The 13,969-nt window shown below is 37.4% G+C and overlaps 1 protein-coding gene across 11 annotated transcripts in view; it reads right to left on the minus strand.

Moving 5' to 3' along the window:
• The window catches only part of LOC147834227 (uncharacterized), a 193,889-nt gene that overhangs the window by 13,036 nt on the left and 166,884 nt on the right, over nt 1-13,969 (minus strand). For 9 of the 11 annotated variants that reach the window (XR_015506015.1, XR_015506014.1, XR_015506013.1 and 6 more), the window contains 3 exons: nt 11,219-11,343; nt 6,286-6,320; nt 752-1,038 (listed from right to left, as the gene is read on the minus strand). Coding sequence is in view for 5 of the 11 variants with exons in the window: in XM_087279489.1 (XP_087135615.1) it covers nt 6,291-6,320; nt 11,219-11,343 (155 nt within the window). In the remaining 6 variants the exon portion in view is untranslated. The remainder of the gene's footprint in view (nt 1-751; nt 1,039-6,285; nt 6,321-11,218; nt 11,344-13,969) is intronic. The other 2 variants (XM_087279487.1, XM_087279488.1) reach the window with 1 other exon arrangement.

Here is a 13,969-nt window from a genome sequence, read left to right on the forward strand (position 1 = left end):
TTAATTAGGTTAACTAGGCAGGTTAGGGTAATTAGGCAAGTTATTGTATAATGTTGTTTTGTTCTGTAGACTATTGAATAAAAATATATAGCTAATAATTTTGACCTCTTTTTTTTATTTAAAAATCCTTTTATTCAAGCCGAAATAAATCAAATAAGACTTTCTTTAGGAGAAAAAAATATTTTTAGAGATACTGTGAAAATTTCCTTGCTCAGTTAAACATAATTTGGGAAATATTTAAAAAAGAAAAAAAAATTAAAGGGGGCTAATAATTCTGACTTCAACTGTGTATAAACACACACACACAAACCCACACACAAACCCACACACAAACCCACACACACACACACACACACACACACACACACACACACACACACACACACACACACACACACACACACACACACACACACACACACACTGCCATTCTTAATACTAAAACAAATGACTCCCAATTATCACTAAATAGACCTGAAAAGTCACAAAATTTACAAAAAAAGCATATTGTTATATTACCGTAACCTTGCATGTCACTTAAGTGATTCTGTAAGCTGACAGAAAAATTGCCAAGATATATTTAAGCCGTTTTGCAAATTAAAACAAAATAAAAATAAATTATTTCAGCCACATAGTACTCCGCAGCAGCGCCACCCACCAGCATTTATAAACACATTCACAAAGCTGTCAATTTGCCTCAATTTTGTGTCATTTTAGAGAGGATTTCATCACCTGGAGGCTCTCCACTTACCGCTGAGTTGCTGTTATTTTTCTTCTCTTTGTCATCAACACTTGTTTTCAGAGTGGTGGCATGTGTTATGTGTGTGTGTCAGGAGGATGCTGGTTGCGGTTTTAGCAAAGCAATGGGCCATGCCGGCCTCTCTGTGAGCGTGTTTATAAGGGGAGTCTTCATGGCCACTCAGTTGAGCCTGGTTTACCAACACTATTGATTGCAGGTGATGTGCTGGACAGAGTCCAACTGACCTCTTAGGGGACTTAAATACATCATTGTCCTGGACGGGGACCTCGAGAGACCTCCTGAAAATACACACACATGCAACCACTGTGACACTGTTGGGGAAATAAAGTCATCTTCAGTGAAAGAATTCAGGGATCCATTCAAAAAGTTAAGATGCATTTAAACACTATATAGAGAGTGAAAAAGAATATTCAGAAACTTTCCTTTCAGATATGCATTATCACAAAATGCCGTGCTTCCCTTTTGATTCCCTCGAATACTAATTAGATTTCTTAATATGCAATCATGTTAACATTCAGGCTAATTTGCGTACCATGCATCTTTGTTTTCAAACACACCTTTGAGCAATTGATGGAAATCCAATGAGACGTAGACTTACCTGCCATGAAACAGCCATGTCTAGTGCCGACGCGAGGCAGGGACAGGGGGAAGTACGTTTTAAATTAATTACCATCAGGCCCCTTGTAACTGTTCACTTTTGTAAACAAACATTCTAATATGCAGTAATTAATTAAATCTGCCACTCTCCCCTTCGCCACTCATTGATCTTTCTTGGTTTCAGCTTCTAAATTGAGGCAAGGTGTTTTTTCACTGGTTATCAAGTGCCAGGTAGGAGTCTCATTTAAATATCATCGCTGTCGGGTAGAAAACTTGTATCTCCATATTTCTTTTTTTCATGAATCACTGTTATTGGTCACTCTTTTTCAGGATCAAGCAAATATTTAACCAATTAAATGTTTAAAAGAGCTTGTTGTGATATTTGCACAAAACACAATACTTCCATAACCACTGAGCCAAAATAAGACAAAAAAGATCCTTTATAATGGTCAGTTTTCAGATTTTAGTGTGGATTTTTTTTTCTTTAATGTCTAATTTAACACAAATTTTGGCATTTCATGTTCTTGTCTGTATCATTTTACTTTAAATTGGCCAAAATCAAGGAATTTTTATAGTGATTTTTTACACAGGGCGGCGTGGTGGTGCAATGGGTAGCGCTGTCACCTCACAGCAAGAAGGTTGCTGGTTCGAGCCTCGGCTGGGTCAGTTAACATTTCTGTGTGGAGTTTGCATGTTCTCCCCGTGTCTGTGTGGGTTTACCCCACAAGTCCAAAGACTATGCGCTATAGATGAATTGGGTAAGCTAATATTGTCCTTAGTGTATGTGTGTGAATAAGTATGTATTGGTTTTTCCCAGTACTGGGTTGCTGCTGGAAAGGCCTTCGCTGCGTAAAACATATACTAGATAAGTTGATGGCTCATTCCGCTGTAGCAACCCCTGACTAATGAAGGGACTAAGCCGGAAAGAAAAGAATGAAATAAATGATTTTTTTTACACATTTATTGTTTGGTATTATTAGAAAGCACATTCATGCTGGCTGATTCAAATATGATCATTTCCAATCTGCAGCTCAACAATAGGAAAAAAACTAAAGGCCCATCTGTATTTATGCAATCAATATCCTTTTTTTCAACTTCTGAAAGAGAAAAATAAAAACCTGAGTATAATTTACGCATCAAAGGTGAAAATCAGTATCATTTAACTAATGATTTGCATAGTATATTTTATCATAAAACTTGCATTGCAGTTTTTTTTTTTGTAATAATGTATCTAATTTATATAATCTAATGTGCATCTAATTTTATATAATTTATTGGGAAAGATTCAAGTCAATGTTTCAGGAAGCCTGAAAATGCAACTTTGCAATTTGCATACCACCGGTTTCAAAATGTGCATTTAAAAAAAGAACATCATTATAGTATTCACTACAAAACTGTGAATTTGCTTTGGTTATTTGCAATGCAAGGGAAAGGATATATTTGAAGAGCATCATTACGCCTGGTTCAGACTATGCTTTTTTTATTTTTTACTCCTAAAAAATTGTCACATTATGAATGAAAAAAAGCATCAAACTTTAATTGTTTTTGATCAATATTTTCTTGTCATCTTTTACATGTTTGATGTCAATGAAAAAGTGAAATTAGCAACTGACTTACGCACTGTAAAAGATTAAATGATTCTTTATGATTATTAATAAAGTTGAATGTTTAAGGGCATATACTATATGATGACGTTAGTGTCATCCCACTTCAGAGTAAAATTAGAATAATATGTGTGTCATTTTTTTTTCTTTATGCCAAAAGACTTGTTTTCTCAGGATCTAATCAGCCAGGTAAGAGGTCATAGAGAGCTCTTGAGTGGAGCTGGACTCTTGAAGAATTGGAAGCAACTGTTCATATTGTTATTTTCTGTGTGTTAATTATGTCTAAAGTGATGTTTGCCATTTTTTGTGTTAAATCTTTTACAAAGTTAATCACTTTGTATGTAAGCTGCCAGTTTCGGGGTAGATTAAATCGGTGTTGATAAAGATGGCTGAGAGTACTCAGCTTTGAGTAAGAAACAGAATGTACTTTGAGTGTGTGTGTGTTCTATTCCTTTGTGGACCTTTTCACAGGTCTGGGGTCAGCTCTGAACAGTCTAGTGGGTGTCTGACATTTGTATGCACGCACCCACGTGGAAATTTTCTTAGTCTATCTGTGTTTTAACCAATCGGGTTAAAGGGGTGGTCCACTACGATATCATATTTTAAACCTTAGTTGATGTGTAATGTAGCTGTGTGAACATAAACAGCATCTCTGAATGTAAAATGCTCTAAGTTCAATGCCAAGGGAGACCTTGATTTTTACAGAGTTAGCTTAGCAAACCCAACAATGTACGAATTTTGGGGACTACAAAAAATACTTCCGCCCCCTGTGACATCACAAAGGTTCGTTTACTGCGCACCCACACTGAGCAGCTAAGGGCCGTAGCCAGAGGCGCTGTAACGTTAAAGCAGAGGGAGAAAATGCCATCCTGCTGTTTCCACAGAGCTTCTCTGTTTCTGTATTTGGGCTTCCAAATTACACGACCCAAAGACAGAAGTGCTTACAGTTCAATATTAATTATGTTCCAGAGAATTATAAAATACATAGCAAACATGATTTGACAAAACAGCTTCCAGAATCTCTCCCAGTTCAGTGCTGGATTCGGCTAAAATCTCCTCAAAGATGGAGCAAGCAGACGCTGTGAACTCTGAGCCACGACCTGTAAGTGTTTTTATTTGTTAAAATTGATCATGACATGTATAGTGTCTAGCCTTAACAGTATGTTGTAACAAAGATGTAAACAACTGGAAATAATGTTCGCCACCACCAACGATTTAGCTACAAATCCATATTTATCAGTCAAACCACTGTAAACTCACACACACACACACACACACACACACACACACACACACACACACACACACGCACGCACGCACAGCACGTGCATCTCTCTGTGTGAGACGGCAGCTTTTACATGCGTTTTAAATCTCAGACAATAAAGTCGCAAAAGATATGTGAACGATTCACTTACACAGGCATATTCCGGATATGCGTGGAAGACGTCCTGTAACGCGTTGATTAGAAAAAAAAATACAGTAATGCTCTCCCAACTGGAGTGTAACAGCAAAAAATAATCCATCAAGGCTCACACAGGTCTCATCCCACATCGTGTGCTTTATTCTGTCACCAGCATCACCACAGAAAATAACTTAATTCGAGCATGAGAGAAAAATAAAAATAAACATCGGTCCCGCACACATGCGCTTCTCGTGTTACAGATAGTTCATAGTGTACACACACACACAATGGCAAACAAACACTCTTAAAGGAGCCGCATCCAATTTTTACCCGTTACAGACCCTGTTGACTGACTGACTGACTGACTGGCTGTTTACACAAAACGCGCGTGCTTGTCTGGGCGTGACGCGGAGCTGATCTGAGAATCCTAGCACATTATGACGATGACCAGTCAGAGTCACTTGAGGGCGGGCCTTTCAGAGGAACTAGGAAATATGACAGCCGTTTTCATGTTAGCTGAGTAGCTGTGTATAATCAAAGTGAGATTTTTGAAAAAATAACATGATTTCCTTCAAGTGAAACATGAGCACACATTGCTTTGCATCTTATTAACACAACTAAGCCATAAAATTACATTCTGGACCACCCCTTTAAAACCCCTATATGTAAGACACAGTTAATGACGTTATGTAAGAGTATAACTGTTGACGTTGACAAACTCATTTGTGAGTGTTGAAGCTGGCTTCTGCTGATGAAACTGCAAACTATCTTTAGTAAACTTTAGTTTTAACTGAATCTCCGACTCCGGCTCTTCTTCATCTGACAGACTTGTCATTTTTAGGTTTAATCTATAAATTATGCCTACAAAACAATTTTCATTCACTACAACATCCTATGATACATTAAATACATTCAAATCAAGCTGATACTGTTTAATCAATTGAGCTTCATTTTGGTAGATGATAAAAATTTGATAATATATGCAAGTGGCTAATCAAATCAAAATCAAATATTTAATCATTTAGGAATTTAGGATATTTTCCCATGTCCTGAATAGTGGTGGTTTTGGATATTAAAGGTTTCTGCCCAACAGTAACACCACAGTATGTGCTCTTCAGTATAGGTTACAGAACACTAACATCCAAGGACCTTCTAGAACTGGATATCATCAGCAGAATAATAGGAATCAGCCATGGATTTTCTTCAGGATTTTCGATTGTGAGTTGAACCGATCTTTATAGGTTGGAGAATATAGAGCCTGTTGGTTTTTTTGGCTGGAGCTGAGAGCTTAGGGGCCTCCACTGCTTTTGGCCAAATCATCAGGAGCCCTGGGCAGGCATGACTGCTTCTCATCATGAAGAATAATGTTTAGCCTGGCAGACCATTAGGGATGCTAATTTTTGTTGGCTTTGTGATGTCACTTCTGATATCCTGGCAATCTGGCGGGGATTACCCAATGCGGACGTACAACCCGGTTTGCCAGGTTCTATTCTTCGTCTCGGCCCCAGTCGAAAACTCTAACGCCACCTGCCTGCTAATGAGCGCTGGCGTTGGGGATGCCCATGTGGACGGTGTGGCAGGAATAGCCATACAGCAGCATCACCTAAAGCTCTACGTGAGCGATTGTGGCACGCGGCGTGACAGATGTTGTGCGTTGTAGGGACTATCAGAGGGGGATCAAAGGCACAAATACAGACAAACCCCTGTATGATTCACCTCTGGCACTGAATCATCCATTCAGAACAGAAATGATTCGTCTCTTCACTCCAAAGATGGCTAAAATAGTTTGACTATATTAAATTTCACCAACATGGTTAAAGTACATTCTGCTTCTATAGACGATATTCTACAATCTTATATTTTGTCTGAGAGGCCTTTTACAATACATTAAAGAGATCAAACTTCTGTCATCATTTACTCACCCATGTCATTCCAAAGCTGCAGGGGATTCTTTCATCTGTAAAACATAAATGAAGATATTTTGATAAATGATTTATTTCTCCACATATGTGTTATGCATCTACCCCAACAAGCATTTCAGGTGTCATACCTTAAAGTAGGGGTCCTCAACCCTGTTCCTGGAAATCTACCTTCGTGCAGATTTCAGCTCCAATCCTAATCAAACACACCTGAACTAATTAATTAGGACATGAACAGTACTTGATAATTTCAGGAAGGTGTGCTTGATCAAGGTTGGGGCTCAAATCTGCAGGAAAGTAGATCTTAGCAGGCAGCTAGCTCTCTGCAACTCTAAGAAACAGAATGTACTTTAAGTGTGTGTTCTATTCCTTTGTGGGCCCACTGAAGCTAAGCAGGGCTGTGCCTGGTCAGTACCTGGATGTGAGACCACATGGGAAAGCTAGGTTGCTGCCAGAAGTGTTGTTAGGGAGACCAGCAGGGGGCGCTCAACATGCAGACTGTGTGGGTCCTAACGCCCCAGTATATTGATGGGGACTCTATACTGCTCAGTGAGCGCAGTCTTTAGGATGACAGAGGGCCTGACTTTCCGTGGTCATTAAAAAAATCACAGGATGTCATTAAAAAAAAAAAAAAAAGAGTAGGGGTTTAACCCTTGCATGCTGGCCAAATTTGCCCACTGGCCTCTGTCCTAACCATCCCCATATGATAATTGGCTTCATCACTTTGTCTTCTATCCAATAACCAGCTGGTGTGTGGTGTTGCGGCTTGGTGGCTACCGTCACGTCATCCAGGTGGATGCTGTACACTGGTGGTGGATGAGGAGATCCCACTGATGTATAAAGCGCTTTGAGAGTCCAGAAAAGCGCAATATAAATGAAAAGAATTATTATTATTATTATTATTATTATTATTATATCCAGGAACAGGGTTAAGCACCACTGCCTTTAAGGTATAGTTCACTTAAAAATGACAACCTTTTCAAAAAGCTCCATCGTATCATGAATGCTCTCAGGATTTGCCAGTAAATAAATAATTGGCATAATAAATTGTAAACAATTTTCAGTTTCTTGCACAAACTAATCATTTAATTTCACCCGATTTTAATGTATTGTCAAGAGCCATACATTTCAGATCAATTATTTCCAGTAGATGAATGATAAAAACTTAAAATAATCAGAATTTAAGGAGTATGAACATATAAAGCAGCAGATGACAAAACTGCATTGCACACATACAATAAGTAAATTGCAATTGTGCAATTGTGTGGAAGCTAATATAGCTATCATTATAGTCATGCACAGACTCATTCAGATTACATGATTTTTTCCTAAATTTGCCACAATTTGCTTGCTGTAGGATATCGTGGGGATATCTACTTTATCCACTGTTTTCGTTGAGAAAAACCCACACACACATATGCACATAATGTATATGGGTGGGGTAAACTACCATCTGTGGGAAACACTCAATAGACAATTACAGAGACATTTGTAATGAATGCATCTTCTTGATGACGGAACGCGTCTACGACGTAGACGTCATGTGATGATTGATTGTGAAGCAACGTGTAGTCTGGAATATCTTTTACCCACGACACCTCAAGATTTTATCTAGACAATTGCATAATCTTGACAGTGACTGTGAGAGATTTATATTAGTTCAAAAAAAAAATAACTTTGCTTAAACTTTTTAATAATAATAATAATAATAATAATTTTATTATTATTATTATTATTATTATTATTATTTCTAGGCGAAGTAGTGGCGCAGTAGGTAGTGCTGTCGCCTCACAGCAAGAAGGTTGCTGGGTCGAGCCTCGGCTCAGTTGGCGTTTCTGTGTGGAGTTTGCATGTTCTCTCTGCGTTCGCGTGGGTTTCCTCTGGGTGCTCCGGTTTCGCCCACAGTCCAAAGACATGCGGTACAGGTGAATTGAATAAGCTAAATAGTCCGTTGTGTATGAGTGTGTGTGTGTGTGTGTGTGTGTGAATGTGTGTGTGTGGATGTTTCTTAGAGATGGGTTGTGGCTGGATTGCATCCGCTATGTAAAAACTTGCTGGATAAGTTGGCGGTTCATTCCGCTGTGGCGACCCCGGATTATTAAAGGGACTAAGCCGACAAGAAAATGAATGACTGAATGATTATTATTATTATTATGATGATGATTATTATTATTATTATTATTAGTAGTAGTAGTAGTAGTAGTAGTAGTAGTAGTAGTAATAATAGTAAAGTCTGTATGTGTGTGTGCGCGCGCACACACACACACACACACACACACACACACACACACACACACACACACACACACACACACACACACTTTATAGTTATATATAAACTTTTTTTATTTCACACTTCACAAGCTATCATGTTTGTATGCAACTTTAAAGAAGTATGTCTTAATGTACTTTTTAAAATATAAATTTAAGGGCTCTCTCACATCATTTGGAAGACAGTTTAAAATTTTTGGAGCATATTGATCTTATTCTTCATGCATGATCTTTTTGGCTCGAGGCTTCCGGTTTGATTCACTTCCACTGATTTTTAGATGTTAAAACATCTCATTATGCTCTTGAACAGATTTTTTCTTTACAAAAGTACAGTTGCTTTTGATGATAAAAACAAGAGGTAGTAATGCATTTACCAATTTCCATCAACAAACCACATCACCTGGGGCCTCATGTACGAAGACTTGCGTGGAAATCTTACTAAAACATTGCGTACGCACAAAGCTGTAAATGTGCGTACGCAGAAAAAATTTCAGATGTATGAAACACTGCGTACGCCGAATCTCACGCATATTCTTTTGTACATCTGAATGAACGTGAAACTGAGCGCAACATGCACGAGCACAAACCCCTCCCTGCCTCCTCCCCCGTATGAATATGCTAATGACTATGCTAATGGCAAAACCCAACGAAAAAGCAACGGCAAAAGCAAGCAAAAAGAGAAACTTTGAACAGAATGTGAATTGGAGGTGCTGCTTTCGGAGGTAGACCGGAGAAAAGCGGTGTTATTTGCAAGTTTGTTCTCCGGAATTAACAACAAAAGAAAAAAATAGAGTGGGAGAGTTTAGCTGATGCGGTCAACACAGTTGGGTCTGAACATATCGCACTGAGTGCATTAAAATAAAGAAATAGTGTGGTTTGTATCTGTAAAATGTTGCAGGACGCTTAACAGTCTCAGTGGCGCGCTCGTAAGACACTTGTGATCATGAATTGATACGTTCGAACATGAGCTCGGCTCGAATCCAGCGTCTGATGAACTCTTTCTTTTTTTTTCCCCGCTACATATCAGATTTTGCCAACTGTTTATCACGAGAAAGACAAGTAGGAATTATCAATAAGTTCATATCAATAAGCATCATATTTTATTTGCACATTTATTGAATGGAAATGTTTCTGATTCACGTATGCAAATTCATCTTCAGATAGTGTCTTTATAGCAATGTGCGTGCGGTAGATCGCTCAGATTACATTGGGAAAACAGGCGACTGCTGCAAATTGTGCTTTAATGTTTAGCTGGTCAAATGTATGGTATGGAAACCTTATATACCTGCTGAACCCGCCTCATACAGCTGCCATTGCAAGGCTCAGACACTTTGTAGAGAGGAATTTAACACAACTGCCTCTAGGAGTCGCTAATGGAAATAAAACAGACACGCACAAAAAATGTGCGTACGCCTGCCAGAAAGCTGCCGTGAAGCTGCGCACATTCCCACGTTCAGTTCATTGTTAGTAAATCCAAACGTGAGCGATTCTGAGCGTGAAACCTGGCGTACGCAAAGTTTTTGTGCGTATGCAGCGTTGATACATGAGGCCCCTGGCCTCCTGTCCAAGCCCGCCCTTGCGCTTTCATAGGTAAGCTAATAATATTGTAAATAATGTTTAATTTCTTACAAGAAACAATCATCTTGCTTCACTAGATCTTTTTTTATCATCAGGAGCCATGGCTATTGATTTAGACTCGTTTGTATGCGTTTATTTTTAATCAAAAAACACTATCACTATTCACTGCCATTATATGAATCACCAAGGACCAAAGATTCAGCTAAAAAAATTCTACTGAAGAAAAAAGTCACCAACTTCCTAGATGACCTGTAAGTGAGTAAAATAACAGAACATTTTTGGATGAACTATCCCTTAAATATATTTACTGACATGAACAAACAATAAACAATACATTTATTACAGTATATATTCATCTTTATTAGCGTCAGTTATTGTTTGAAAGGCTGTTCGTTGTTTACTCACAGTGCATTATATAATGTTAACAAGCACAAATTGGGATTTTAATAATCTATTATTAAATGCTGACCAATGATTAATACATATTGTTTATTTTTAGTTTATGCTAGCAAATACATTATCTACTGGAATTTTATTGTAAAGTGTGACCAACTTTGGTGACCAATGTCCACATTACTACAAATAAATTGAAGTGCATGTATGTCATCTGAAAAAAACACTGCTTTTAAACAACACCAAGTTGATTAATTATTTACTAAACTGCCTTATACTACTATCTATCTATGCTATCGTACAGACAACTTGTGTAGTGGTAAACACCAAATTTGCTTTAGTTAAAATCACAAAAAATTTTTCATCACATTCCTGGAATTTGCTTTGGGTTCCTAAATCATGTCAACCCCTGGTTCTAGTTATTTTTTATAGTTCTTGCTGTAAACAGACTTTAAGAAGAAAGTTTGTGAAAAAAGACGGTATGAGTAGCTGTGGCCAGTGGAGAGTGCTTATTATTTGTAATATAACAAAGCAGCACTACTGTATTTTTGGAGCAGAGCGATACTTGCCAGGTGAGCTACTTTTGGAGAGTCCATGCAAATCCGGAAAAAGTCAAAAAGTCAATTACACAAGCAGCTCAAGCGTGCCCCATTGAAAGCTGGTGATGTTTTATTGAAGAGGTCCTTTAACTCACGTGAAATCCAGTGCTGTGCACCTTCTCCAGAGCAGTGGTGTCAGGTGACCTCCCAGAGTCCAGAAAACAACTCTCAGGTGGTCTGCCATGCTCCAATAGGCTGGACCCGAATACATCAAAGGAACCTATGAGCATATCAAAGTAGGGTCAACTTCACAGCAAGAGCATTAGCTTATTTCTAATAATTATTTGCTGTGCACCAGGTATACGGTCTCTCATTCTCTCTACTGGGCAGTGCTAACTAATTAAGGCACAGCAAGACTAACAAAACACTAATTAATTACAATTACAAAAAGATCAGGTGTAGCTGGTCTCTTCAATCAACAACAGAGAAACGCGTTTTACTCTAGGCGCATATAAAAGAAAGTTTGGTACTGTATACAGCTGTGTTGAGCACAGAAAATAGCTAAAATATCATCTCTGCACTTCTACCAAACTATATGCCAAGCTGTTACAGAGGGCAACATGCTGTCACCACAAATCGATCTGAAAACAGAAGCATCTGCATCTGGAGATGGGGCTAATGGAGGCATTGCCTTGGGTGTGTGATGGAGACAGCTTATTTTTTCCATGTGATTATCCTAACAGTGCTGCTTATATACAAATGTAAATGGGCTGCTTAGAAGTTCCCCCTCCCTCCATGTTTCCCTCTCTTTCTCCCTCTCTCTCTCTTCCATCTGCTAGACAATAGTTTTTAATCTTTAATCCATGAGCAACCACTGAACACCAGTGAATTGCAAATTACAGATGTTTTACTGTCTCAGCTATTTTTTTTTCTCCCCCGTTTTGCTTTCCAGCTTCCCACTGTCAGTCAGTGTCTCGCACATATCCTGTGCCATCATGGCACCATATGACACTGTCATCATTTGGTAATTAAACCCGTACTGGCTTTAAATATGAAAAGCTGGCAAGGGGAGATGAGTTGATGGGGCTCGCTGTTGTGGGGACCAGATTTCACAAAAGCGTCCAGATTTCCGCAGGGAGAACTTCTTCCTGCATTATTTATTGTTTTGTTTTTTTTACTACTGTTTTTGTGCCCTTCACCAGTATGCCAGGTCAGTTTGTACTATATTTAATTTGCCATTTTGTTCAAACTTTGTTTCTAAATAGAAACAGTTCACACAAACATTTAAAATCAGTTATCATTAACCCTCATGCTGTTATAAACTCATGAGACTTCTTTCTGTGAAAAATCTATCTTACTGTAGATTAATATAAATTTTCACAATATGTCTGATAATATTTTTTCTTCTGGAGAAAAAAAAACATTTTAAGGTCAAACTTATTAGCCCGTTTAAGCTATATATTTTTTTTAATAGTCTACAGAAACAAACCATCATTATACAATAACTTGCCTAATTACCCCAACCTGCCTAGTTAACTTAATTAACCTAGTTAAATGTCACGTTAAGCTTTATAGAAGTGTCTTGAAAAATATTTAGTCAAATATTATTTACTGTCATCATGGCAAAGATCAAATAAATCAGTTATTAGAAATGAGTTATTAAAACTATTATGTTTAGAAATGTGTTGAAATAATCTGCTCTCCAACAGAAATGGGGAAAAAATAAAACAAAGGGTAATAACTCAGGGGGGCTAATAATTCTGACTTCAACTGTATGTGTTTCTAGATAAATCTAAAATATTCAATGAGATATAAAAAAAGTCCATGATTTCAGCCTTAAATAATGAAAAAGAAATATGTGTATATAATAATTATTTGTTTATCTAATTATTTAACCAGGAATGCCCCATTGAGATACAATATCTCTTCTACCAGGGAGTCCTGGTCAAGACAGGCAGATTAGAACAGAGCTACAAAAAATTAAAAAAATATGTCATAACACGTAGACACACACAAAAATAGTATAAATCATAATAAATTGTTAAAACGTGCACTGTTCTAAACTGAAAGCCTTTAAACTATTTTAAATAATAGCGATAGTACATATTTCATATATAATATATCTTGAAGCTCATTCCATACATATGGAGCATACTTAGAGAATGCAGATCGACTTAACTCTGTGTGAAAAAATGGCATCCTAAGTAAGAGTATATCTGCTGATCTGGTATTTTTCAAAGTATTTAAGTATTTAAACAGTTATTCAACAAATTAGAAATATACTGTGGTAAATTACCCACCAAAGATTTAAATATATGTTGTTTTCTCCTTAACTGTAATGAGGTCCATTCTGTCATTTTATATAAATTACATTGACAGTGACAAATCTTAACCATGATAAACAATATCCATTTTTTAAACATTCAGAAGTGCTTGTATATAACGTATATAGTAATAGTATATATGTAAATATATATGAGTGTGGTTGGGTGTGAGTGCACACATGTAAAATATGCATGTATATTTTTTTCCTAGTATTAAGGTCTGAACCAGAATATTTTATATTGACATTTTGTCGTTGTGAAAGGGCAACCGCTCTGTAAAACATATGATAGATAAGTTGGTGGTTCATTCCGCTGTGGCTACCCCTGATTAGTAAAGGGACTAAGCCGAAGGAAATGAATGGAAAATGAATGAATGAATTTTATCATTCTCTGCAAATACATGCTATAATCATATTCTCGTCTAAACTTTTAGACACATTTTCAGTAGCTTATGAAATAAAACCTATTAATTACAAATAAGTGGATAATAACTTCAGAAAGATCTTTCACCAGATCAAGTATCTTCAGATAGATCTTTTGCCTTGTTGTTTAAAAGTTTGGAATGCCATTGAAGTGATCTTT

This window comes from Danio rerio, chromosome 13 (assembly GCF_052040795.2).
Source record: "Danio rerio strain M-AB ecotype USA chromosome 13, GRCz13ab, whole genome shotgun sequence".
Taxonomy (NCBI): Eukaryota; Metazoa; Chordata; class Actinopteri; order Cypriniformes; family Danionidae; genus Danio; species Danio rerio.